General features: G+C 39.2%; 1 protein-coding gene across 8 annotated transcripts in view; it reads right to left on the reverse strand.

The window, feature by feature from the left end:
* PTPRT (protein tyrosine phosphatase receptor type T) overlaps window positions 1–27,584 on the reverse strand; it is a 1,160,687-nt gene that overhangs the window by 241,639 nt on the left and 891,464 nt on the right. For all 8 annotated transcript variants that reach the window (XM_069548590.1, XM_069548586.1, XM_069548589.1 and 5 more), the window contains exon 12: window positions 3,128–3,401. In XM_069548590.1, the coding sequence (XP_069404691.1) occupies window positions 3,128–3,401 (274 nt within the window). The remainder of the gene's footprint in view (window positions 1–3,127; window positions 3,402–27,584) is intronic.

Here is a 27,584-nt window from a genome sequence, read left to right on the forward strand (position 1 = left end):
TGTGGGATCAAAGGCATGAGTAACTAAATGATCGTGTTTATCTTGGAACCAGGAGTACAAACTGCCTCTTAGATAGCTTCAGAGTGGGGTGACTTTTTTCCCTAAAGGCAAACCCTCATGTCTTGAAAAGGGGAGTCTAGGGCTTCCCTGGTGGCTCAGTGGTAAAGAATCCACCTGCCAATGCAGGAGACACAAGTTCGATCTGTGGTCCAGGAAGATACCATGTGTTTCAGACAAACTAATCCCATGTGGCCCAACTACTGAGCCTTTGCTCTGGAGACCACACACTGCAACAGCTGAAGCCTGGCCGCCTAGAGCCAGTGCTCCACAGCAAGAGAAACTACCACAATGAGAAGCTCCCACACTACAACTAGAGAGTATCCCCTACTTGTCACAAGTAGAGAAAAAGCCTGTGCAGAAGACCCAGCACAGCCAAAATAAAGTAGCTTTTTTAGAAAGGGGATCTATTGTATGACATCTGGGGAGCAAGACCTCCAATATTCCTCCTATCTCATCTGCTGCTCTTCTAGGACCTACCATGCTCAGGTTGGAGAAATTGCTTCTGGGGTCGTTTTCTAGGTTCTGTAGACTTGGTCTGTTGTTGGGTTTTTAGGAGAATCTTGGGAGGAATGTGACAGCAGGTGACGTGAATGCAGCTATGACTCTGTTCCACAGCATGGAAACCCAACAGCACTTCTTGATATGTTGCCAAGAGCAGGGAAAGCCACTTTTTGCTAGGGCTGTGCTGAACCAAGAAACTGGCTAATATGGGATACAGAGATGGGCTCCCAGACGCTTCTGGCCATCTTGACTTCTTCCTCCTCAGTATATCAGAGTGTTGTCTGAAGAGGCCAGATCACAGGTGCAAGGCAGTCTGGCAGCTTCTTTTTGTAGTTTTATACTCTCTGTGAGGAATGTTCCTTGAACCAGTAATGAATGCAGAAATGAAATACCAATATGGAATCTATAAATGGTTATGTGGACATTTTAAATGTGAAGTAGTTTCTCAATCCAGGTCTCTCATGAAGTAACGACCGCCACTAACAGACTAGACTATCTTGGCCGCCCAGCACCTACACAAGCTATTCTCTAAGATCTTCAACAACAAATTCTGCTTTTGTTTCAGTTTTTTCTCTATCCCAGTGAGCTTCTCACTTCTCCAGACACTCTGTGGAACATGACACATCCCAGATTCCCTTATGATTATAGAAGCTCTTCGAGGGCACATACTACATAATCTTAATATGAACTACAGGGCTTAGCATATGTCACTGTTCATTATATATCTGCTGAATGAAATATGGCAACCTGGAAGATGTCCATAAAAACATCATAGGCAGAAAATACTTGAGTACAAGAGGAACTAAAGATAGTTAGCTTGCAGAACATAAGACCAGATGGGTTTGTGTGTGTCTAGAGGAGAAGTGAACTGAAAAAAAATACCACCTAAGAAGGTGATTGCATTGGCTCTATTGGGACCTAAAAGTATGGATCAAGAGCAATGGGTAGAAGCTATAATAAAAGATATACTTAAGTCAGTTAAAAAACAAAAAGCCCTCAGCCACAGCCCCCACAAAGATCAGCAAGTTACCATACAGAAAAGTAAGTTATTTGTTACTGGAGTTATTCAAGAATAAGCACTGACATCATCAAAAAACGGATATTGGAAAGGGTGTGGAAGAAAGGGAACCCTCCTATGTTGCTGGTGGGAACAGAAATTGGTGCAGCTACTGTGTAGAATATTATGGAGGTTCCTTAAAAAAACTAAAAGTAGAGTTGCCATATGATCCAGCAACTCCACTCTTGGGCATATTTTCCGAGAAAACCTTAATCTGAAAAGATACATACATCCTAATGTTGACAGCAGCACATTATAGTAGCCAAGACATGGAAGCAACCTAAATGTCCATGGACAGCTGAATGGGTAAAGAAGATGAGGCGCACACACAATGGAATACCACTCAGCCACGAAAAGATTGGAATAATGCCGCCTGCAGCTACATGGACGGACCTACAGATTATCACAGTAAGTGAAGACAGTCAGGCAGAGAAAGACAAATTCCATATAACATTTATATGTGGATTATAAAAAAAATGATCAAATGAACTTATTTACAAAATAGAAATAGACCCACAGACATAAAGAACACACTTACGATCACACTTATGGTTACTAAGGGGAAAAAGGGTAGGAGAAGGATAAATGAGAAGTTTGGTATTAACATAAATAAACTATTATATAAAAGACAAATAAACAACAAGGTCCTACTATATAGCATAGGGAACTAGATTCAACATCCTGTAATAAACCATAATGCAAAAGAATATGAAAAATATATGCATATATAACTGAATATATATATATATATATATGTTGCTGAATTACTTTGCTGTATACAAGAAAATAACATGACACTGAAAATCAACTATACTTTAATGTTTAAAAAAAGGAATAAACACTAACATCTGTTAACTGTGATATTGTTATGTTGACTGAAGCACTGTCTTGGGTGTAGGGGAAGGGAGGGAGATACTGGATGACCTTTCAGATTCTCTCCAGCCCTGTGATCTTCTGATGTTATGAGTAACACCTCTTATTAACACCAACAACAACAAAACTGACATAGAAAAGGTTACCTTGTCTTTGGGAGAAAAGTATTTTCTAATGTGACTAATAGTAATGAGAAAGGGGTTAGTAGTCACTGATTAAAGTATGTATGTTTAGGGCTTTCATAGAAATCCCATTTATAGGTATTCTTTTATGGATGAGAAAATTAAGACTCAGATCTGAATATGATTTGCCCAAGTGAAACACCTTTCTGTCCTCTAATTCAGCTGTCTGAGAACATTTTCTGTAAAGGGTCACAGAGTAAATACTTCAGGTGGCTAAGTAATCTCTGTTGCAACTACTCAAGTGTACTGCTGTAGTATCAGAGCAGCCATACACTATGAAAATGAACAGGCATCACTGTGTTAAAAAAATAACCCCCTCCGCCCAACAAAAGGCTGATCTGGATGCTCTGGTCCATGGGCCTTAACATGTCAACCTCTCTCTAAAGCGATGCTGCCTTCTCATTTAAGAATGGGAAAACAAGGCAAGAAATGGCCTCCATTTGGCCATACTCACTCCGTTTGCTTTGCTGAGGGCCTGGAAGTAGATGCTATAGCTTTTCAGAGGGGAAAGAGGAGGGTTCCAGTAGCCATTGTATGTCTTGTTGTCACCCACTGTAAATGGCTGGGTGACAGGCAGGTTGGCAGGCTTCAATTCGGCAGCAAAGTAGTGTAGAGAGTCAAGGCTGGAGGCGTTCCTGTAGCTCACGGGCACTGAAAAGCACTCGATGATGTCAGCTGCCCTCCGTGACTTCTGAAGTCGCTCCTCCTTGACAACCAGCTGATAAACACTGAGTAGGAAAGAGGAGAGGCAGATGAGCAACTCTCTGGAGGGATGAATTTGTTATTTACTACCATCACTTCTATGACTGAAACCTCCCTCCAGAGTTTCAGACTTCTAGACCCGCTGCTTTGCAGAAATAGGTCTCCATTTAGATGTTCCAAAGGGCTGTTTCACACTAGGTATGCCCAAAATGCAACTCAGTTTCAACCCCTACAAACCTGCATGTTCCTCCTCCTCCATTTCTTTTCTTAGTGAGGGGAGCACTGTTCATCAGGTAGCTAGATCTTGACTCTGGGGGCTCATCCTCATTTCCTGCCTCCTTGGTTTTCACTCTGCTCCTCTAATCAGCAAGCTCTGTTGACTTGACATCAGCAGTTTGCACCTGCCCTTCCCCTTTGTTCTCCTCCCATTATATTGTAGAGGTGGGGCACTTCCCCATCTCTTAGCTGAACATAGCAGGTCTCTTTGCCTCTAATTTATGTGATCAACTCACCAGTCAATCCGCTGACCTCCCTAAACATAAACAGCGTCACTCTTTAAGCACTTTCACAGGCTCTCCATTATCCGAACTATACAATCTAGATTCCTCATCCTGGCACTTGGGGGCACTTTGTGTCTGGTTTGTAAACTACTTCTCAAAGAGTCTTATGGTAGGTAGGCCCCTGACTGCAGCTGCTCCAGAATCCCTGCTACTGCACAAACGTCCTTTGGATCCTATCCCATGCCATCACCAACTGGTGCTTCCTCCACCTGCAGTGCCCTCTCATTCTACCCACTTGTGCCTGTGGAAGTCTTTCTCTAAAAGCTGAGCCTATCTCTCATCTCCTCCATGCAGCAGGTCGAGATCTTCCAAATGTGAATGACTTCTCCCCTATTCAACTCTCCTACCACTGATTAATGGCTGTCTGCCTGGGACAGCAATAATGTGAGCTTGGAGCTGCTGTTTCTCTGGCTGGACAGTGACCTTTAAGACAGTGGCAGTTGTGGCTTACTTATCTCTGCTTCACTCTCTCTCTGTCCACACACTGCTCAGCAGATTGCCTGATACCTGTGTGCTGATCAGTGAATATTTGTTCAAGTGGACCAAACTGAACTAAATTGAAAAGAAGCCCGAAACCCAATCTGACGGAATGTAGAAAACCAATTCAAGAGGAAGTGATTCCTCTAAGCTCCTGTCTAGTGATCGTGCACATTTCCTTCAACTTAGAAGGATGTAAGAAGCTGTTAATGTGTGAAGAGAGATGCCCAAGTCTTTATTAAACACCGTCAGCCAAATGTGTAGGCTAAGGAGAGAGGCAAATCATCTCTCCAGTCAGCAACCCCACTGCCCCTTCCTCTCCACCAATCTGATTACTGAGGACTCACTTGTCAATTCAACCAAACTCAGCAGCCAGACTAGAGACAAGGGTGCTGAGGCTGCGAGGCAGAGTGCCCCATGAGTGTCAAACTGCAGCAAGAGTAGAGACCCAGACTCTCAATGCATAGTTCAGTATCCTTTCCTTTTCTCTATTTTCCTTCCTACTCCATAAGCCAACAAAATGAACAGAGGGCATTGCAAGCATTTTGTGTGTTTGTTTTGCTCGGCAGCTGAAGTTGCACCACTCCATCCCACCCAGCCTCGTCTGAAATCACAAAGGCTAGCAAAGGATATTTTTTGGGGGGGTTAAACCGTGTTGTCAACATAAGGTTTCCATACAATTGGGATTAATGTGCCAGAGCACAGCCAGCAACTCCCTGAGGCCCACTGTGTCTGCAGCTTGTCCATCCAGAGGCAAATGTGCAATTGCAGCCAGAAAGCTGTAAACTATTTTGTCATATAAATCTTTCTGCCAGGAATCTAGCCTCTCTGAAAGATCTGGGAGCTCTGATTAAGGAGGAGGAAGGGAAGAAATGATCACGCGATCTGGGCAATCTTCCTTCCCCTGACACACATGCTTTAAAGGAAGAGGTCGGGAAAAGAATCAAGAGAGTGGGCATTATTTGTGTTTCTGTGCTAACTTCACTCTCATCGTCATTCTCTTGAAAACGTATTTACTGAAGCTCTTTTCAACATGCTGGGGATGATTAAATCACACCTAAATGAGAACACCTCCCACAATCATATCTCTAGGGCTGGAATAAACTATCCAGGATTGTTTGTAAAGAGAAAGGATTTTATTTTTTAAGTAGAAAATCCCAGGGAGTATGACAGAATAACATATTCTTCTTATTCTATGTTCACCTCACAACATTTACTTACGTTTCCCCTCCTGCGACATCACCTTCTCTATTTCTCTCAATGAGAAGGTAGACATTGATGACCATATTTTCTTCATAATTTTTCCTAAGGGCCTCTTTTTACAGGACCTGAAGCCTGGGCTGTAGCTTCATCTCAATGCATAAGGCCAAGGCTCATCTGCACCTCTTTTCATCTCCTCACCTTTAATGTCCATCATTCATCCTCTTTCTAATATGACTGACAACCCACACCCCTCTCCTTCCTTGACTTTTCAGACCCAGGCTCGCCGGAAACTTCTGTATCTTAGTTTCAATGTCTCCTGAGACAAGACACCTCTACTCTGGTCCCAGATCCAGGACCCCAGCTCTTGGAGGACAGTTGTCTTAGATGCCTTTAAAAGCAAAACCTGTAGGCACCTCTGCAAGCTTCAGAGAACCATGCCGCTGGACCCCAATGCCTCTTCTGCTGTTCAGACTGATAGGTTAGATGATGACTCATGCTTCTCTGACCACTCGCCACTGAGGGGTACCAACATCCTTTCAGACCATGACTCCATCACAGACATATCCTGTGATGCCCTTTCTCTACCCAGGGAAGAGGCTTCTAGTCAGAGGTTGAATCCATCCATGGTAAGTTGATTTCTGACAAAAATTCCAAGACAATTTGACAACAGAGGGATAATCTTTTAAGCAAATGATGCTAGGTCAACTGACTATCCACACGCAAGACTCTATAATTAAATTCACATTAGACATTTCTCTGAACAGCAGTAATTAACACAACATAATAATCTATACAGTAAAAAAAAAACCTTGTTCACAAAAAATAACAATAAAAAAAATAAGTTCACATTATACACAAAAACAGAAAGAACACATCATAACCCTAACTGTAAAAGCTAAAGTTATAAATTCTCTAGGAGAAAACATAGGAGAAAATTTTCATGTCCTTGGATTATGGAAAGGGTGTGTGAGTACAACACCAAAAGTATGATCTGCTAATGAAGGGAGGGGAAGATCAATTGGATATCATCAGAGGTGCACGGGGATGATCCAGAGAGATGATATGGGGTAGGAGGTGGGAGGGGGGTTCAGGATTGGGAACTCATGTACACCCGTGGCTGATTCATGTCAATGTACGGCAAAACCAATACAGTACTGTAAAGCAAAATAAAGTAAAAATTAAAATTAAAAAAATAAAAATAAAAATAAAATGTGCTGATAAAACAAAACAAAACAAGACAAAATTGGTTTCAGAAGGTGCTATTCAACAAATGAAAAGACAAGCTACACATTGAGAGAAAATATTTGTAAACTGTATGTATGATGCTCTCATCCAACATACATAATGATCCATTAATAGTGAATAATAAAAACACAAATTACCCAAATTAAAAGTTGGCAAAATATTTGACTAGACATTTCGCTAAAGATAAAATACAAGTAGTTTATAAACTCATGGAAAAGATGGTCAATTTAAAGAGCTGTGACCAAAATGGTGGAGCAGGAAGACCCAGAGCTAAAGCTCCTCCCATGGGTATGCCAAAATTACTACTACTTATAGAGTGGCTACTGATGAAAATGACCTGAAGACTAGCAGAAAATATTTTCCAAAACTGAAGATATAAAAAAGAAACCAAATTTATATGTGGAATCTAGAAAGCAAACCATTCAATATTACAGTAATATCAGAGTAATCCAAGTCTATGCCCCAACCACTAATTCTGAAGAAGCTGAAGTTGAACAGTACTATGAAGACCTACAAGACCTTCTAGAACTAACACCAAAAAAAGATATCCTTTTTATCATAGAAAACTGGAATGCAAAAGTAGGAAGTCAAGAGATACCTAGATACCTGGAATAACAGGCAAATTTGGCCTTGGCGTACAATATGAAGCAGGGCTAAGGTTAACAGAGTTTTGCCAAGAAAACACACTGGTCATAGCAAACACCCTCTTCCAACAACACAGGAGACAATGACTCTACACATACAGGTGGTTGACACCGAGATCAGACTAATTATATTCTTTGCGCCAAAGATGGAGACGCTATATACAATCAGCAAAAACAAGACTGTGGCTCAGATCATTAACTCCTTATTGCAAAATTCAGACCTAAGTTGAAGAAAGTAGGGACAACCACTAGACCATTCAAGTATGACCTAAATCAAATCCCTTATGATTATACAGTGGAAGTAAGAAATAGATTTAAGGGACTATATCTGATAGACAGAGTGCCTGAAGAACTATGGACGGAGGTTCGTGACACTGTACAGGAGACAGGGATCAAAACCATCCCCAAGAAAAGAAATGGAAAAACACAAAATTGTTGTCTGAGAAGGCCTTACAAATAGTTGAGAAAAAAAAAAAAAGAGAGAAGTGAAAGGCAAAGGAGAAAAGGAAAGATATAACCATCTGAATGCAGAGTTCCAAAGAATAGCAAGGAGAGATAAGAAAGCCTTCCTCAGTGATCAATGCAAAGCAATAGAGGGAAACAATACAATGAGGAAGACTAGAGATCTCTTCAAGAAAATTAGAGATACCAAGGGAACATTTCATACAAAGATGGGCACAATAAAGGGCAGAAATTGTATTAACTGAACAGAAGCAGAAGATACTAAGAAGAGATGGCAAGAATACACAGAAGAACTATACAAAAAAGATCTTAATGACCCAATAATCATGATGGTGTAAGCACTCACCTAGAGCCAGACATCCTGGAATCCAAAGTCAAGTGGGCCTTAGAAAGTTTTCACTATGAACAAAGCTAGTGGAGGTGATGGAATTCCAGCTGAGCTATTTCAAATCCTAAAAGGTGATGCTGTGAAAGTGCTGTACTCAATATACCAGCCAATTTGGAAAACTTAGCAGGGGCCACAGGGCTGAAAAAGGTCATTCCAGTCCCAAAGAAAGGCAATGCCAAATTGTACCCATTTCACACATTAGCAAAGCAATGCCTAAAATTCTCCAAGCTAGGCTTCAATAGTGCATGAACTGAGAACCCAGATGTTCAAGCTGGATTTAGAACAGACAGAGGAACCACAGATCAAATTTGAACATCCACTGGATCACAGAAAAAGCAAGAGAATTCCAGGAAAACATCTAGTTCTAATTCATGGACTATGCTAATGCCTTTGACTGTGTGGATCACAACAAACTGTGGAAAATTCTTCAAGGAATGGGAATACCAGACCACCTTACCTGCCTCCTGAGAAATCTGTATGCAGGTCAAGAAGCAACAGTTAGAACCGGACATGGAACAACAGACTGGTTCAGAATTGGGAAAGGAGTAGGTCAAGGCTATATATTGTCACCATGCTTATTTAACTTATATGCAGAGTACATCATGAGAAATGCAAAACTGGATGAAGCACAAGCTGGAATCACGATTGCTGGGAGAAATATCAATAACCTCAGATATGCAGACACCACCCTTATGGCAGAAAGTGAAGAGGAACTGACGAGCTCTTTATGAAAGTGAAAGAGGAGCATGAAAAAGCTGGCTTAAAACTCAACATGCAGAAAACTAAGATCATGGCATCTGGTCCCATCACTTCATGGCACATAGATGGGGAAACAATGGTAACAGTGAGAGACTATTTTTGGGGCCTCTAAAATCACTGCAGATGGTGACTGCAGCCATGAAATTAAAAGACACCTGCTTCCTGGAAGAAAAGCTATGACAAGCCTAGACAACATACTAAAAAGCAGAGACATTACTTTGCTGACAAAGGTCCATCTAGTCAAAGCTATGGTTTTTCCAGTAGTCATGTATGGATGTGAGAGTTGGACTATAAAGAAAACTGAGCATTGAAGAATTGATGCTTTTGAACTGTGGTGTTGGAGAAGACTCTTAAGAGTCCCTTGGAATGCAAGGAGATCCAATCAGTCCATCCTAAAGGAGATCAGTCTGAATATTCACTGGAAGGACTGATGCTGAAGCTGAAACTTCAATACTTTTGCCACCTGATGCGAAGAGCTGACTCATTGGAAAAGACCGTGAGGCTGGGAAAGACAGAAGGCAGGAGGAGAAGGGGACGACAGAGGATGAGATGGTTGGATGGCATCACTGACTCGATGGACATGAGTATGAGCAAGTTCCGGGAGCTGGAGATGGTCAGAGAAGCCTGGCATGCTGCATCTATGGGGTCACAAAGTGTAGGGCACAACTGAGAGATTGAACTGAGAACGTAATATAAACAAATGTGACACATGCAAAACTGAAGCAATTCACACAGTAAATAAACTAGTGCTTTTACCAAAGCAGAGAGGTAAGACGGGGCGGGGGGGCAGGAAATTAGGGCTACGGGATTAAGAGGTACGAACTACTATGCATAAAATAGACAAACAATACAGTTTGTATATTTTATAAACAGATAAACTGTATTGTACAGGGGATTATAGCCATTATCTTATAATAACTTTTAATGGAGTACAGTCTGTAAAAATACTGACTATGCTGTATACCTAAAACTAATATAATATTGTAACTCAACTATACTTCATTAAAAATAAAACCAATAAAAACACAGAAACACAAAAGAAAAAAACAGCAATTAACCATAACAGAATGGCTATCAGTAAAAAGGCAGACAATTGCAAGTGTTGGCAAAGGTACTGGAAAACTGGAACTTTCATACATTGCTATGTGAAAGTTAAATGGTGCAGACACTATGGAAAGCAGTTGAGAAGTTCCTTAAAAAGGTAGACATAGGGCTACCATTCACCAAGCTATTCGATTTCTAGATCTCAATCTAAGTGTGTGTATATAAAAATATATACAAATATCAACAGCACTATTCATAATAGCAAAAAATTTAAAAAATATAAACAATAAATAATATGTGATATATTCATCTAATGAAATATTATTCAACAATAAAAGAAACAATTTACTGATATACTCTACAATATAGCTGAAGGTCAAAAATGTTATGCTAAATGAGAGAAGCCAGACGAAAAGGACTATATTATATGACTCTATTCATATGAAATGTCAAGAAAATGCAAATTTATAGAGCCATTACTCAGATTAGTATTTGCGTGGCACTGGAGGTGTGAACAGGAATCAACCGCACTTGGGCACAGGGTATTTTACGGTATGATAAAAATGTTCTTCAGTGAGACTGTGGTGATGGTTGTACAACCCTACAAATTTACTGAAAATCATTGAATTGCACGCTTAAAAATGAATGAATTTTATGCTATGAAAATTATACCTCAATAAAGCTGTTAAAGAAATGAGGGAAATGGACTGAATAATCTTGGATGTCTTTCCACCTTCAGAAGAGTCTGTGCTTTAGCATTCAAGTATGCACACATTTTAATACAAAAATGCGATGATAAACCTTTGCTGTTATTGTACAAGATGGGCTAAGAAACAAGTATGAGCTTTGTAATCCCCATAGAATCTAGCTTTCCAATTACATTCCCCACATTAAGGTCACTCAGAACTATGAAACTGAAATTTACAAGGATGTGTCTTAGTTAGCCAACCTTTACTTCAAGACTCTGGGAATATATTTTTGTTCACGATTCGCTTAGTCACAACAGCCATCAGAGAAAGCAAAGAAATGGGGAGAGGAATACATTTTTAGTGTCAGTGTGTGTGTGTGTGTGTGCATCTCTCCCTGACTTCTGACATCTGTGTGATCTACTGCCCACTCTGCCTTGCATGTATTTATTCATTATGCATCAGATATTTATTGCATGACTACAGTGTGGCAGGTCAAAAGTTGAATGCAACATGGCCCCTGGGCACTGGGAGCTCAGGACTGAGATGGGGAGACATATTTACTGTTCAGTACAATTCAGTGAGGGGAGGACAGAAGGAGGAACTTGGTCAGGGAAGGATTCTGAGAAGAGGGGTGCTTGTAGGATAGTGGTAAGGCTTAAAGGAGATAATGTGTCTGCAGAGTTCTTTCTAAGAGTAAAGTGCTGTTTATAAAAGTTGGCTAGAGCCAACTGAACTGCAGCATGCATTATTATTACAGTGTTATCAAACTAGACCACAAAGATTTGCCTGGTTTTTCATTTGGACTCATGTCCTGTGACTGAATTGCACTTAATAAATTTAACAAAAGTGGATTTTGAGCAGAAATTTAGAGGACTTAATATTGGGTTGGCCAAAAAGTTCATTCAAGTTTTTCTATAAGAGGTAATGCAAAACCTTAAATGAATTTTTTGGCCAACCCATCATGCTGTGTAAAGGGGCCATAACAATTCAACTGAAGAGTTCACATTAAGTTTTAATTATTATCAAATGAAACCAAAAGAAATCTTAAATAAGAAACCAGACACCCTTCTGATGATGGCCAGAGTGACATGCCATATCTTCTTCTCTAATATTTAAAAGTATAACTAGCTTTAACTGAGCATGTACTTACTAGGGTGGAGAAACATTTAACATCAAAATGCAGAAGACCTGGCCCAAACATATTTTCTGTTAATCATCAGTCCTCTCTCATTCGCAATATGACACGTAAGCACCTACCATGGTCCTCACTGCAATACATATCTAGAATTTGACCCCTTCCATAATCTCCAAGTTATCACCCTACCAAGCCCCCATGATCTCTTGACTGGATTACTACCATAGATTCCCAACTGGTCTTCCTGATCCTAATCTTGCCTCCAGCAACCTCAGAATAGTGGCTGCAGTGACCCTTTAAAATCATGACCAGGTCATGACACTCCTGTGCTCAAAGGCTCACTCACCTTGAGTGAGTGCTAATGCCTCAGTCGCATGAGCTCTTTGCAACCCCATGAACTGTAGCCCTCCAGGCTCCTCTATCAATGGAATCCTCCAGGCAAGAATACTGGAGTGGGTAGCCATTCCCTTTCCAAGGGATCTTCCTAACCCAGGAATCAAATCCAGGTCTCCTGCATTGCAGGCAGATTCTTTACCATCTGAGCCACCAGGGAAGCCTTACTTAGAGGAAAAGGCAATATCTTTATAATGTCTCCAAGGCCCTGTTATGAGATGTCTTTGCTATTCTTTGAACACCCTCTAGGCATGTTCTCATCTCAAGGCCTTCGATTTGCTACCCTTGATGCCCGAAATGCTCTTCCCTCAGATATATGCAACCCTTGGAAGGTTTGCTTCTTCACTTCTGCCAGTGAAATCATACATGATCACCATATTTAAAATAGCAACCCTGGATTTCCCAGATGGTCCAGTGGCTAAGACTCTATGCTTCCAGCACAGGAAGCCTGGGTTCTATCCCTGGTCTGGGAGCTAGATCCCACATGCCACAACTGAAGATCTCATGTGCTGCAACTAAGACTTGGCACAGTCAAATAAATAAATATAAATAAATAAATATAAAAAATAAAATAGCAACCCCAACCATATTATACCTTATTAAACTTCCCTGCTTAATTTTTCTTGGTGTCATTTATAATCATCATGCCTGCTCTTTGTGTCTGTGTATGCATCTAGTGGGTTAAGTCATTTAAAGAAAGGACTATAAGCACTGCAAATGTCAACCTTCCTTGAGCAAAAAGCAACTGGATAGATATGGGGCCAGTTAGCTGATATTTAGATAGATGGCCATGCTTTAGTGACCTTTATTGCACTAAAAAAGCAAGGGCGAGGTTTCAGTTCTAGCTTTACCACTCACTAGCTCTGTCTGACATGCCGAGCAAATCATGTCACCTCTAGGACTTGTATCTAAAATGGGGTAATTCTGGCCAATGCAATAAGACACCCAACAGAAGAGATGTACATTTTAGAGAGGAAAGCAATTTATCATCACTTGTAGATAATATGACTGTGAGCTAATATATTGAAGAGAATCAAGTGGAAGACTTTTAAAATTAATAAAAGAATTCAGTAAAGTGGTTTGAGAGAAGATAGAGATAAATAAACTATACACCATGAAAAACAAGCTGGAAGACTTAAGGGAAAAAAGCCCTTTCAGAAGTGCTTTATAAAACAGCTAAGGATAACACAAATAATGGTTGATTCATGTTGATGTATGATGGAAATCAAGCCAATACTGTAAACCAATCAATCAATTAAAAATAAATAAAATATTAAAAAAGAAAGAAAGAAATATACAGACCTGACGAGGGAAGGGGGGAAAAAAAAAACAAACCTCTACCAAGTGATATAAAAGACTATCTCTAGTCTCCAGCACAGGGCTTGGCAGAGTGGGTGTTAAATTATTGTGCAGAACTAAAGATGAATGAATGGACAGAAATGCTTAAGTCCTGGATAAAAGCACCACATATTGTTAAGAGTCAATTATTGCCCAATTGATATTTTCTTTCTTTGGGAAAAAGTAAATAGTATAAAATATGAGGTCAGTTAGGTGACAATTCGAAGCCCTGAAGATATAGATCACCTCAATTTTGAAATCTTATCCCAATATCAATGGGATTATTTTGGTTTCTTTGTTTAAAATAGGAAATATAGTCAAGAACCCATTTTTAAACAAAGGAATATTAGTGAAAAGTCACTATAATAACCCATATTATGGGCATATTTGATAACTATTTAATTATCAAAATAATTAATAATGGGTACTGGAGTATGATCAAAAAAAAGTGGAAGAGGGATGTATGTGTGTGTGAATTTTATTTATAGAAACAGAAGCAATACAAGTCAATGGGAAAGAGAAAATTTAATCAATAAACAGTGTTGGGAAAATTCCACAATTATGAGAAAAAACTCCATATTTAAGGCTTCATCATACATGAAAAACTACATCATATTTGAATGGTTCAAAATTTGTTTACTTAAAAATTTCAGGATGGCCATGGGAGTCCAGTGCAATGTGTGATTCTCGACTGGATACCGGACTTTCAGTTTCCTGAGGGTGACGACTCCACTGTGGGTATGGAGAAGAATGACTTTTTCTGAGGATATACAAACTAGAGCCTTTGAAGAGTCATGATTACTAGAGCTAACCGAGCAAGGCTTTGAAGGGATCAGAAAAAGAGACACAAAGTAAACCGACAAAATGTTCACAACTGGTGAGTCTGGGGGAAGGATACCGGGATGTTTATTGTGTCATGCTTGTAACAGTCTGGAGATTTGAAAAGAAAAAAACAATCTTGAGTTGAAAAAATCTTTTTAAGCCTAACAATAGAACAATTCACAAAAGAGAAAAAGAAAAAGCTCTGTATGTGTACATTTGAAATGAACAACTATATGAATGAAAAATAAAAAACCAGGAATTCTACTTTCAGAAAATATGATAGAGGAGGAAATAATATTTTATACTTAAGTAATCAGTATTTGGGACAGAATATCAAAATGATGAGGAGCATTCACAAAAATCCAAAAATTCTCTGTATATGAAAAGGGACACACTGTTATTACCTCTGTATGAGATAGACCCAGATATTATTAAACCAAAATTCTAAACAAATAAAAACTTCCAACTGGGGAAAATAAGAACTTTCCTAAGTAACTCTCATATCAAATAGGAAATCAAAACCACAATTTCATACTCTTTAGAACTATTACAATGAGAACAATGATGTTTAATGCTTATGGGATAGGACAAACCTGTTTTGAGAATCTGAAAAGCCTTTGTTATTAAACAAAAAAGAATGACAATAAATTAATTAAGCATTCCATAAAAAGAAAATTAGAATAAACAACACTGGAGCCAGATGGCTTTTCCAAAGATTTCTTTCAATCTTTCAACAACTGATAATTCCCATGTTATATAAGCAATTACATAAGACAGAAAAAGAGGGGTAACATCTCAAATTGTTGCAAATTATTCCTCTAATATGCTATTAAATTCGTTTCCTCATAAGCAGATAATTTACTTCAGGTATACAAGACAGATTAGTAATAAAAAAAAAATCCAGGAAAATAACACATAAATAAAGCCAAACAGAAAACCAAAATGATCACATGAATAGATGGCGAAAAGGCATTTGATAAAGTTTAACATCCCTTTCTGATTTAAATAGGCACAAAGACAACCGGTGAAACAGAGATATTTTTAATATGATGTTTAAAAATATCTGCTTCAAACCTACCACTAACATCACACAAAGGGAAAATTTACTGGAGGGTAAGTCTTGGAGATTGCAGTAACACAGACAGGTCAACTATTGGCAGCATTTGGCAACAATGCCCCCAATGCAACACAACATAAAACCAAAATAAGAGCTACTACAACCGGGAAAGAAGGACATAAAATTATTTACAGATGATGTGATTATTAGACTGGTGAACCAGATACTAAAATTTAATTAAAGAAACTCACAAGTGGTTTCAGCAACAAAATGGATATTACAGGTACACACACACACACACAAGGTTCTCCTGCTGCTGCTGCTGCTAAGTCGCTTCAGTCGTGTCCAACTCTTGTGCAACCCCATAGACGGCAGCCCACCAGGCTCCCCCATCCCTGGGATTCTCTAGGCAAGAATACTGGAGTGGGTTGCCATTTCCTTCTCCAATGCATGAAAGTGAAAAGTCAAAGTGAAGTCGCTCAGGTGTGTCCGACTCTTAGCGACCCCATGGACTGCAGCCTACCAGGCTCCTCCATCCATGGCATTTTCCAGGCAAGAGTACTGGAGTGGGGTGCCATTGCCTTCTTCAAGGTTCCCCTAAATACCAGCAAAACCCAGTTAGCAAACATAATGGTGGAAAGACAGCAGAAAATACCACAGTTTTAACAAAGTAGCTCCAGATGTCATCTACATGGAGGGATGATACAGATTTCCTGAGAAACAGTGACGCCTGGGAGTGGAAAGAGGCCTGCCCTCTTTCAGTGTGGAAAAGCTCATGCTCATGTAACCATTTCAGATTAAGTAATAAGAGTTTTGAATCAATTAAAACTAAATTCTATTGGGGATTATTTAGGGAACAAAGTGACAAAATTATTTTATACTTCACAGAGAAACAGAAGAGAGTGAAAACAGGTAAGAACACTTGGAACAACAAGGATCATTAGCAGGACCAGATATTAAAATGTCTTGTAAAACTGTAACTTAAATGGGTGGTGCAGATGCAGTGATCAACAGAGAGACACCTAATGGAGCCGTGAAGGAAAACCAATAATATAGTGCATGTGTGCTAACAAGCTTCAGTTGTGTCCTCCTCTTTGCTAGTCCCATGGACTCTAGCCTGCTAGGCTCCTCTGTCCATGGGATTCTCCAGGCAAGAATACTGGAGTGGGTTGCCATGCCCTCCTCTAGGGGATCTTCCCAACCCAGGGACTGAGCCAGCATATCTTACGTCTCTTGCATTGGCAGGCGGGTTCTTTACTACCAATGTCACCTGGGAAGCACAAGAATATAGTGGGATATCCACAAACACACAAACACACCCAGGCAGAATCACAAGTCAGCAGTACAGTAAGAAGTATTCAAGAAATGTGGGGCGAATCTTCTAATAATTTAGAGAAATAAAATAATAGGTACCTAATAAACATCATTATTATGTTAAAATGATAAGTTATTATGATATGAGGCAAAAGTGGAATGCAACTTTGTAAGGGAGGCTCAAATCTATGTTCCACTTAATTTGGTACCCCAAATATTAATATTTTATGATGGATCACAATGACATTTTCCTTTAATTTTTTCCATATAATTTCTATAAGCTTATATTATGTTTGTGACAAATCTAAATTAAACTTTATTTAAATAAAATGGCAGGGCTTCCTTGGTAGTCCAGTGGTCAAGAATCTGCCTGCCAATGCAGGGGACAGGGGTTGCACGCCTGGTTTGGGAAGACCCCATATGGTGTACAAGGCACCGGAGCCCAGGTACAACTCTTGAGTCCGTGCCCTAGAGCCCATGGGCCACAACTGCTGAGCCCATGCACCCTAAAGCCTGTGCTCACAAGAACAGGCACCGCAATGAGAAGCCCAAGTAACACAGCTAGAGAGTAGCCCCTCCTCTCTGCAACCAGAGAAGGCCCATGCCCAGCAGCAAAGACCCAGAGTCACCAAAAATAAAATAAATAAATAAAATGATAAAGTTATACTTACATTCACTACCTCACTACTGTGATGAGGATCAAAGATAATTAGGAACATGAAAGAACTTTGAAAATAATTGTTTAATATATTACCACTAGTTGCAGTGTATTTTTCCACTGGGGGAAAAAAAATAAAGCTTTATTCCTCTGAAAAACAAAACAAAAAGCCACAGAAAGGAAGCTAATAATTACTGATGTATACTATGAATTGGGCGAAAATCCTCTTTATTCCCTGTAGTGCTCATAGCAATCCTAAGGCATGAAATTGTTAACGGAATTAATTAATTCAGGAATTGTTAAACAATTCATGAAATTATTTAATGAAATTGTATCATATTTTTAATTGACAAATGGGTTTTGCTCCTGGGTGACACAGCATGATCCATGCCTAACACACTTCTACCTTGCTGAGGAATGTGACTTTCGAATTTTTAATAAACATACTCCACCCCTACCTAACTTCAGAAGTATTATTTTCCAGGTTCACATTGAAAAGTATCATTTTAATCAATCAAATATACAGTAATATATAAAGAAAAACTTAACAATCACCACTGACCAACTAGCTTTAATAGCTAATACTAATGGCTCACTTAAACGAAAACTGTAAGCAGACTTAACTAGTAGTGTTTAGACAAACAACTGCTAGCAGAAGCAGAATGCTGTAAGGTCTTGTTACTTACTGGCCCATGAACTAGTGGTATCCTCATCACCCAGGAATGTGTTAGCTCTGCAGAATCTCAGGCCCCAAGCCAGATAGCTTTCCTGGTGGTTCAGATGATAAAGAATCTGACTGCAATGCAGGAGTCCCAGGTTTGATCCTTGGGTTTGGAAGAACCCCCTGGAAAACGGACTTCAGTTTCCTTGCCTGGGAAATCCCAAGGATGGAGGAGTCTGGTGGGTTAGTCCATGGGACTGCATAGAGTTGGACATGACCAAGCAACTAAGCATGCATGCCAGAGCTACTGAACCAGAATTTTCATTTTAAAAGATTTAGGTTACTATATTTACATATTAAATTTTGAAAATCCATAAAGTGAAATAAAAGACTTTGGGGAACTGAAAAATCTTCCTTTTTTATTTTGTTCTGTTTTTTTAATAAACATTCTGAAGCTTTTTATTTCCCCACTGGAAAGTCAGGCAGTTTTCCTCACCCCAGGCTTCCCAATACTTTCTTCTTCCTCAGATGTCCTGGGAAGCAACCCCTTTACCCTCCTGCCAAGTTCTCAGCTGAAATGTCATTGTTGTTTTCCAGAGTTGCTTTATGTTGTGAAAGGAGTAAAGGGGAAAAAAAAAATTAAGTTGAACAAGGCTAGCTTCCACAGGGAGTCGGTCTCCAAACTTCGCGACTAAAACCCACAGTGATGCTTTCACAGAGGAAGATGCAACAGAGGCTGTTTTTAAGAGAGTAATCAATAGGGTGCCTTGGATGTCTCTGCTTGCAATAAAGACATTTGCTTAAGGAAAAGCAACTGACGAGAATCCTCCAAGCACTTTTCTATAAGACCATCTGAAATCAATTATCCTCAAAGAAGCCCTTCTAAGCTCTAAAAAGGTAAATAGAATGATTATTAATTAGCCATTAAGTTTATCATAATAACTGGCATAGGATAGGGGATAGGGCAAATAAATGCTAGAGAAGAATTATAATACCAATTAAAGGCTTTTTCCTATAAGAAAATGTAACCCATTGATGAGGCTATTTGCAGGAATACAGTGACCTGAAAATCACCTATGTGCAGAGAACTGTAGGGGCCAGGTCTCCAACTAACAACAGAACCACCTGTGAATTCCAGAGTCCTACACATAATTTTTCCATGTAGGACTTGGAAATATGAACTTTACACAAACTTGCTAGATATTCTTACATACAACACATTTCAGAGACCCTCCTGTGGAAGCCTAGCCCTGAATTTGTGATGTGAGGTAAAGAGATCCTTGTATACAATACTTTCATCTAATTCAGCAGTTTTCAAAGTGTGGTCTGTGACTCTCTCTACTATTATCTTTTTAAAATTATATGTTTAAAATGTAGCTTTAATTTCTAATAGAGCATGTTAATATTGATAAAGCCCAAATGAACAAAAGCTTAAGTCCCTAAGATCCTTTCAGTGATGTGGCAATATCGAAATGATTTGAACAGTATATGATTTTATTTGCCTTTTCTCCTCTGCTGATACTTGCAAATCCAATAGTGGGTGCCTTCACATGAATCAGGCGGTGGCACCAAACTGCCTTGTCACTGTGTTCTTCACCAACAAGTAAAAATTTGCTCTAAAAAAACAAAAATGCCAGTTTTACCTAAAAACATCCTGGATGCAGCAGGAAAAATGTTCATTTCTAGGCTTGAGTACATGGCTTTTTAATATTCTTGTGACACAATAGGAAATAAGCCTAAATCATGTCATCTGTTTACTGAAGTGTAGTGGTTGCTTAAGGAAAACCCATTTCTGTGACTGTTTGAGTTACATGCTAAACTAGCCTTATTTTTAATGAAGCACCTTTTTTTTTTCATTGTTGCTTCTTAAAAGAATGACTAAAATATTGTGGTTTCTCACATTTGGATATTTGATAAATATCTTCTCCAAAATAAATGAAGTTTATGTGTCACTTTAAGGGAAACCGATGGTATTTGTTTATAACTGAGCTATAGCTGAAAATAATCATTTGGAAAACTTGTTATCTGTTACTGTGAATTTGGCAGATTCCCAATACTTAAAAACTTTACTGATGAGATTTGGCGGTGATATTAGCAAATAAAATGCTTTGATATTAGATAAAGAAATGTGGCAACATTTAGAAGATTTTTATAATTCAGAGAATTTTTTTAGCTGACCAACGCATAAAATTACAAAATAAGGACTAAACATCAAGAATAAAGACAAAGATAAAATATCCATTCAATAGGAAACATAAACTGATAAATAATTGATATGAGAATCTAGTTATCTTCTATAAGCCAGTGTTAAAAGTATAAAATCTACTTATCTTCTACAAGTTGGTCTTAAAAATACTAAAAAATACCGGCAAAAATGTGGAAAAAAACACACCTCTTCTAATTTGTTTTAAAAATATGGATACATTATTTATATTAATATGTAATGAGTTTAATACTATTTTAAAAAGTATGATATGTTTAAAATGTAACTTTTATTTCTAATAGAGCACATTGATATCAATAGATAAGTCCATAAAGCTCTTAGGGATCTTAATTTTTTAATAACATAAAGGGATCTTGAAGCTAAAAAGATTGAGAATCTCTGATCTAATCACGCATTATAAAAAAATTAAAAATAGAAGTGCTCTCAAGATCCTCAAGGGTTTCTCAATCTCAGCACTATTTGAATTTTAGCCAGATGACCTCTGTTGTAGGGGCTGTCCTGCACACTGTAGGATATTTAGCATCTGAGGCTCTTTTCACTAACTAACTAGAAGCCAGTAGCAGACCCCAGTTCCAAGCTGTAACAGCCAAAGGTATCTCCAAACACTGGCTCTGGGGGCATACTAACTCTGGTTGAGAACCACTATCACTTCTGTAGGTAAATGGGAAAAGAATGTTAAAAAGTTAACTCATGAAAAAGAAATGTAAACAGTATAAGCCATGTGAAAAATTCTGCCTTGCCAGAATACTAAGAAATTCAAATCAAAATGATAATATGTCCCCATTTAAAACCCACTGAATTATAAAAGTAAACATAATTATAATATGCCATCTTGGTGACGTTATGGTAGAACTGGTAGGATTGTATACTTCCAGAAGCACTATAAATTGATTCACCAAATTGGGGAAATAATTTGGCAATGGCTTTCAAGATTTATAAATACTTTTATGACCTGGAAGTAGAAAGAGTATAGATTCTAAAAATCTGCATCAGATTTGAATTTTGGATCTGAATCTTACCAGTTGTATGACCTCCCTTTAAATATTTAAATGATATTGGAAATCCAAAGACAGTAATAATGTTCCACAAATGACTACTGTGAAAACTGGATTAGATAATAACGTAAGTGAACTGCTAGTTAAAATGGAAGATTTAAGGCACTCCATTTACCTCCTCTCTCTCCTAAGAGCCCACTAACATGACAGTAAAAGATGAAAAAGCATATAAATCCACAAGGAACTAAAGAACAGGAGAGGGGCTATTAGTGGATGAGAGTTTTCACAAAAATTTTGGAAGACTGATAAAGGTCACGAGAGAAGTATCTGTTGTGGCAGCATATGGAAAGTCAAATTATAAAGAGATGTGAATAAAAACAGAGGTGATTTGTCCAGTGGATCTCAAGTGAGATTCCAGTTTTGCAACAAAACAGGGAGCGTGTGAAACTGAAATGTGGGGCTGAAAACAAGGGTGTTGATCAGGAGTCTATGCCTTAAACCACCAAACCCTGGGACATGGGCCTCTATATGTCTAACTCCTACCCCTCTGGAAGGAGACAGGAGGCTTCAGCTCTGGCGAGTTTGAAAGCCTTCACCTCCCAAAGCATCACTTCCATTCAACTTCTACAACACCTTACTTTTAAACATTGATTACCAAGACTCACCAACTAGGTGAGAAATGTCCCAACGTGAATGAGAGTAGTCAGTTCAAATCAGGAAAAAATGACTCCAGAGGAAACAGAGATAATATAGGAGTCAATAAAACCTTTATCACTCTCCAAATCAAAACATCATCCTCAGAAAAGAAATGATTGCTTCCATAAGCAAGAATTGCTGCTATGAGAGAGAAAAATTTAAAAAATCAGACAACAGTAAATAGCTCTTCAAAGGAAAAATCATGATTGCTGAAATTTTAAACAAGTGCTAAACAAAGCTGGCATATAATAAAATGACCACCACCACCACCAATAACAACAACAAAACAACAAGAAAATCAAAGAAAAAAGAGTAATAATAAATCTGAAATGGTAGAGCTCTGTGAAAGAAAACGTATTAATAATAAAGCTACTGCTTGTGCAAAATAGAATACTAGTACCTTCTATAACGAATTTTTTTTTAAGTGTACAAAATAGGAAGAGTGATGAGAGGTAGTATAGCATAATGGTTAAGAGTCAGGCTTTGGAGTTAGAGGTCATGTTCAAATCCCAAATTAGCAACTTCCTAGCTGGATGACCTTGGAAAGTGACTTAATCTTTCAGTGCTTCAGTTTCCCATCTTAAAACAGGGATACTATATGTTGTTACCTCATAGAGTTTTGATTAGAATTAACTGAGTTGATCTAGGTAAAGGACTTAAAATAGTGCTGAGTACATAGTAAGCTTGTAGTTAATTATATAATACTATAATAAAAATTGTATATCACTTGGCACTGAAGCCTGTTTTTAGAATGATAAAATTAGCTACTGTGTATTTATTTAACTAAAACCGGGAGTCTAACTACATTGGGAAGCTGGATGATTCAAGACAGCCAAATTCTCTTCTATAATAGTGGGAAGTAAATAGATAATGTCTGTAATCAATAACTTTAGAATAGCACATTATATAGTGACATTGCCAATTCCCAGCAGAAATAGCGAAGAATTAAAATGCAGTTGCCTATGGGGCACACGACTAGGGGGTTGAAAAATGTGGAGCAGAGAATGGTTTGATTATTTGATTTTCCAGCTATGTGTGCTTGTTACTTTGAGGTTTTTTAATTAAAGAATGAAAAAGGTTAATATATATGAATTGGCTGTCAGTGCCTGACATATAAGTGTAGGCACTCAATACATTTTAGTTCCATTTTATTTATTTCAGTAATTCCACTCCTGGGGATTTTTTTTCCTATTTAAAGATACAGTACCAGAAGAAAAGCATGAATAAATATATTTATTGCTGAGTTATTTATAACAACAAATAACTAGAAATGACCAAATTTTCAACTGTATGGGCATGGTTAAGAATTGTGCAAAAACCTGATAGAGTGCTGTAAACCAGGAACATAAGTTTATTGTTTCAGACGGCTGTGGATTGGTTAAAACCTATGACAGTGCAAACACACACACACATACACACACACACACACACACACACACACAGAATAGGTCTCTGACCTATTCTGTTTAGACTAGAAAACAGAAGCCTGAGAAAACAGGCTTCTATGTCTGGACAGAGGAGATGGAGATAGAGCGTATCTTACTCATCGGCTCCCCAAAGTAACTAATAGGGGGCTCACAGCTGTTTGGGTCATTATGCAAGGAGAGTTCCTGCCAGAATTCAAGGGGTATCTTTTTGAGCTGTGGCCTTTCATACTTAGAATTCACATCACTGTTCAGGAAGAATGCATCCTAACAATCTATGCCATTAATAGCAATTTTTACAAATATTGACTTGACCAAAAACTTTTTTGGGGGGTTTTCTGTAACATTTTATGGAAAAGCTCGTTAACTTTTTGGCCAACCCAATACTTAGGAGCCCCTTCCTCGTCCTCTTACAGTCAGACTCAACATTAGCAAAGTCTTGGCTCACCTAGAAGCCATTCTCAGGCGCAGTTCTGCCTCCAGCTCTATAGTGTTTAGAAAACGCGTTGATCAGTAAAGATATGAATGGAAACTATGTCACAACAATGAAAAAAAATGGACAATGATGCATCTGACTCTCCATCAGAACTTATAGGCAAGGCCTCCAGCTCTCAAAGATAATATGAGCTGGACAAGCCAACTTCTCTGGATCTCAATTTTCTCATCTGTGAAAGAAGGAGCATTTTTTTTTTTCCTACTCCAGTGTGATGTTAAGAATATAAAATGAAATAATGCTTGGGAAGCCACCAATCACAGCTTCTGATCCAGAGAAGGAGCCCAAGAAAGCTCAGCTGGATGTGACTTTGGCCATCTGGGCCCAATTCAGAATTGTGCTCCCCCGACTCTAGCATGTATCAGAATCTTCTGGAGGTCTTGTTAAAACACAGCCATCTGGGCTCCATCCACAGAGCTCCTAACTCAATAGATTGGGGGCGGGGCCTAGTGTTTGCACTACTAACAAATTCCCAGATATTACCATTGGCCCAGACCAAATTTTAAGAATCACTGTCTTGCAGGCACAAAAATTACTAAACCTAACTGGGATGATAGTTGAGGCTTTGGAAAGGGAAAAGCAGGTGGAAAATTTTTCTAGGGGCTCCTCATCAGTCCTTGGCTCAATGTCCACAAGGTGCACCTGGCTCATGGCCTTCACTAGTTCCACCCCCTTCCCAAGCTCCCTTTCAACCCTCTCCCCCTGAACCAAGCCTCCTCTATCAACCTTCTGAATGGAAAAATCAACCTTATCCCATCTGTCTGCAGCCTACGTGCTGATGCAAGAGGCTACCTGTTTAGGTTCCAAGAAATTACACATTCGTTATGGAGGAAATTAACACCTCAAAGCAAACTATAATTAGGAATTCTTCAATTCAGTTTATGCTTTTTCAATTAGGCACTCTATAATTTTAATCATGGGAGCATTAACATGTTTCTGTAATTTATATACCTGTGGTATAATTAAGCCTGGGAAACACATTGCTCTAAACCTGAATCAAAGTGATTGTTTCCCTTCACACTTGTGGGATTACAGGTCCCTGATGGAGAGATGGTGGCAGTTTCAAAGGAGCCATTTGCGAGTGGCAGAGGCCACTGAGAAAACTCCTGGCTTTGGAAATGTGAAGGCTGTTGTAGACCATGTGATGCCTTTCAAACATCTGGCTCATGTGTGGACATCTGCATCCCAAAGCTTCGACTCCTATTGTGACTTTCAAAACAGTCCCCCCACTGGAAACTGCATTGGACAACTATTCTTGGAAACTAATTTCAATTAAGCAGGAACAGGGTGTCCTGGCAGGGGAGACGTTATCTGAGAGTCGTGGGAAGCAGATGGCTTTGAATTGAAGAAACTGAATAGGCTGAAACTTAGCCTGGATGGGGACCAAACTCTTTTTTTTTTTTTCCCCTCTCTGATTCTTCTTACCTCTTTCCCTAATTCTGCTCCTCTCTCATAACTGCAGCTCTGCCTTTTAGCTACAAAGCGGGGCCTAGATTCTATGTGCAAGGTAGTTCTCTTGGGATTCTGAGCAGTTCTGCAAATTCAAGGAATTCAGAAGCACACTGAAAAGTTTTTGTGCTTATTCAGACTGAACCTCTGAACTTTCTGAAGGTTAAAAACCTTCATTTTTTTCCTCTTCTTCTTGCTCTCCCCACAATAGCAAATTCAGATTTGCTGACTGCAATAAAAGGAAAAAGAACATAATCAAAACTGGCCCGGGGGGACAATGCATACAGATTCCAACCCAGCTGAGGGACGCGTCCGTATTGCTGCAGCATTTTGGCATTCAATATATTTTGTCTGATCTAAGAAAATATGGAACTTTTTATAGAGTGAAAGTTGGAAATGGATTTGTTTCTCCCAGGCTGCTCTAGCCTTCTGAGAAAGAATACAGATTTGTTCTGATACTGATGCTCAGTCTTACCCAACAACCATTTTCTACCTAAGCCCCAATGTCTGTACACAAGTGATACATTCAGATATGCTATCAGCATGCAACAACACAACATGTATTTCAGACACCAGTCATTGTCATCATCATAAGAAAACAGGGGTGTGTTTTGAGCCCCTGGTGGACAGGGATTGAGAAGTAAGCCGGTAGAAATCCTAGTTCAGCTCTTATAAGCAAAAACTGATTATGTTCATGCTGAAACATACACCAAAAGGGACATAAGTGTTCCAAAAGCTGTAAAACCCACAGGGGCAACTCTATAGTAAAATGCAAAACAACTGCTTCTTTGTATTATCACAATGAACAAATACTGGTACCAGAGGATAAAGTATTTGGTTTCCTGTACAGTCCCTTTTCTCCATACCCGGGGCTACCTAGAGGCTAAACCGATGGTACTCAAGTTGTGGTTCACGACCAGCAGAATCATCATCACTGGGGAGCTTGTTCAAAATACTGATTCTCAGGTCTAATTTAATTACCACTAGGGATGGGCAAAAGGGGAAGGGGAAGTCGCTCAGTCGTGTCCGACTCTTTGCGACCCCATGGACTGTAGCCTACCAGGCTTCTCAGTCCATGGGATTTTCCAGGCAAGAGTACTGGAGTGGGTTGCCATTTCCTTCTCCAGGGGATCTTCCAGACCCAGGGATCAAACCCAGGTCTCCCGCATTGTAGGCAGACGCTTTTACCTACTGAGCCACTAGGGATGGGCAAGGATCTTAATATTTACCAGCTCTCCAGGTGAGTCTTCTAGTCAATAAAGTTTGAAAACTCTGGGCTTAAACCATTCCCCAGACTTTATTCCCAGGCAAGAGTGATGCAGTGGAATTTGGGAAGTCCAGTTTAATAGATCAGGGTCATAAGTAAGCCCAGTCAAAGGTCCCCTCTGGCTTTTGGGGAGACATATTTTCTGCCTTCTAAGCCCCCATTCTATTTTGTATTTCTTATGACAGGATTCCTGGCCTTTACCAATGGTCTCAAATACCTACATTAATATAATAGTCTGTCTGAAACCAAATATGGGCCCTGACCTATTTTTACCAGCTCTCCCAGAGTCTACAGCAATGCAGTCAAAGAGAATTTTTCTGTGATGATGGAAATGCTGCTCAATACGATAGCTGCTAGCCACATCTGGCTACTAAGGACTTGAAATGCGGATAGTGCAACTAACTGAAGTTTTAATTTACTTTGAACTAATTTAAATTTCAATAGCCTCATGGAGCTTTGGCTATGGTGCTGGGCTGGGTAGGTCGGAACCCTGGCCCTTGATTCCTCCTTGTGCTACTGCTACTCCCTGCTCTGGCCAAGAATATTTACTTAATACATTTATAACCTTTATAAATTGCTTAGTGAGCCTACACCCAAGTGGAAATGCGCTCAACAGCAAACCCCCAGCAGCCAGGCAAGGAAAGGATGGGCTGCACTGTGAAAGGGGATAAGTACAAATTTCTTCTACCTCATGGTGGAGACTCTAACCTTTAAATAGTTCCGGTCCTACTAAAAAGCCAGGGCTTTCAGGATCACCCCTCTTACTGCTGCCAAGAGGAGGCAACTCTGAGCAGCTGCAGGCAGCAGGACAA

The sequence above is a fragment of the Ovis canadensis genome, chromosome 13 (assembly GCF_042477335.2).
Source record: "Ovis canadensis isolate MfBH-ARS-UI-01 breed Bighorn chromosome 13, ARS-UI_OviCan_v2, whole genome shotgun sequence".
Classification (NCBI taxonomy): domain Eukaryota; kingdom Metazoa; phylum Chordata; class Mammalia; order Artiodactyla; family Bovidae; genus Ovis; species Ovis canadensis.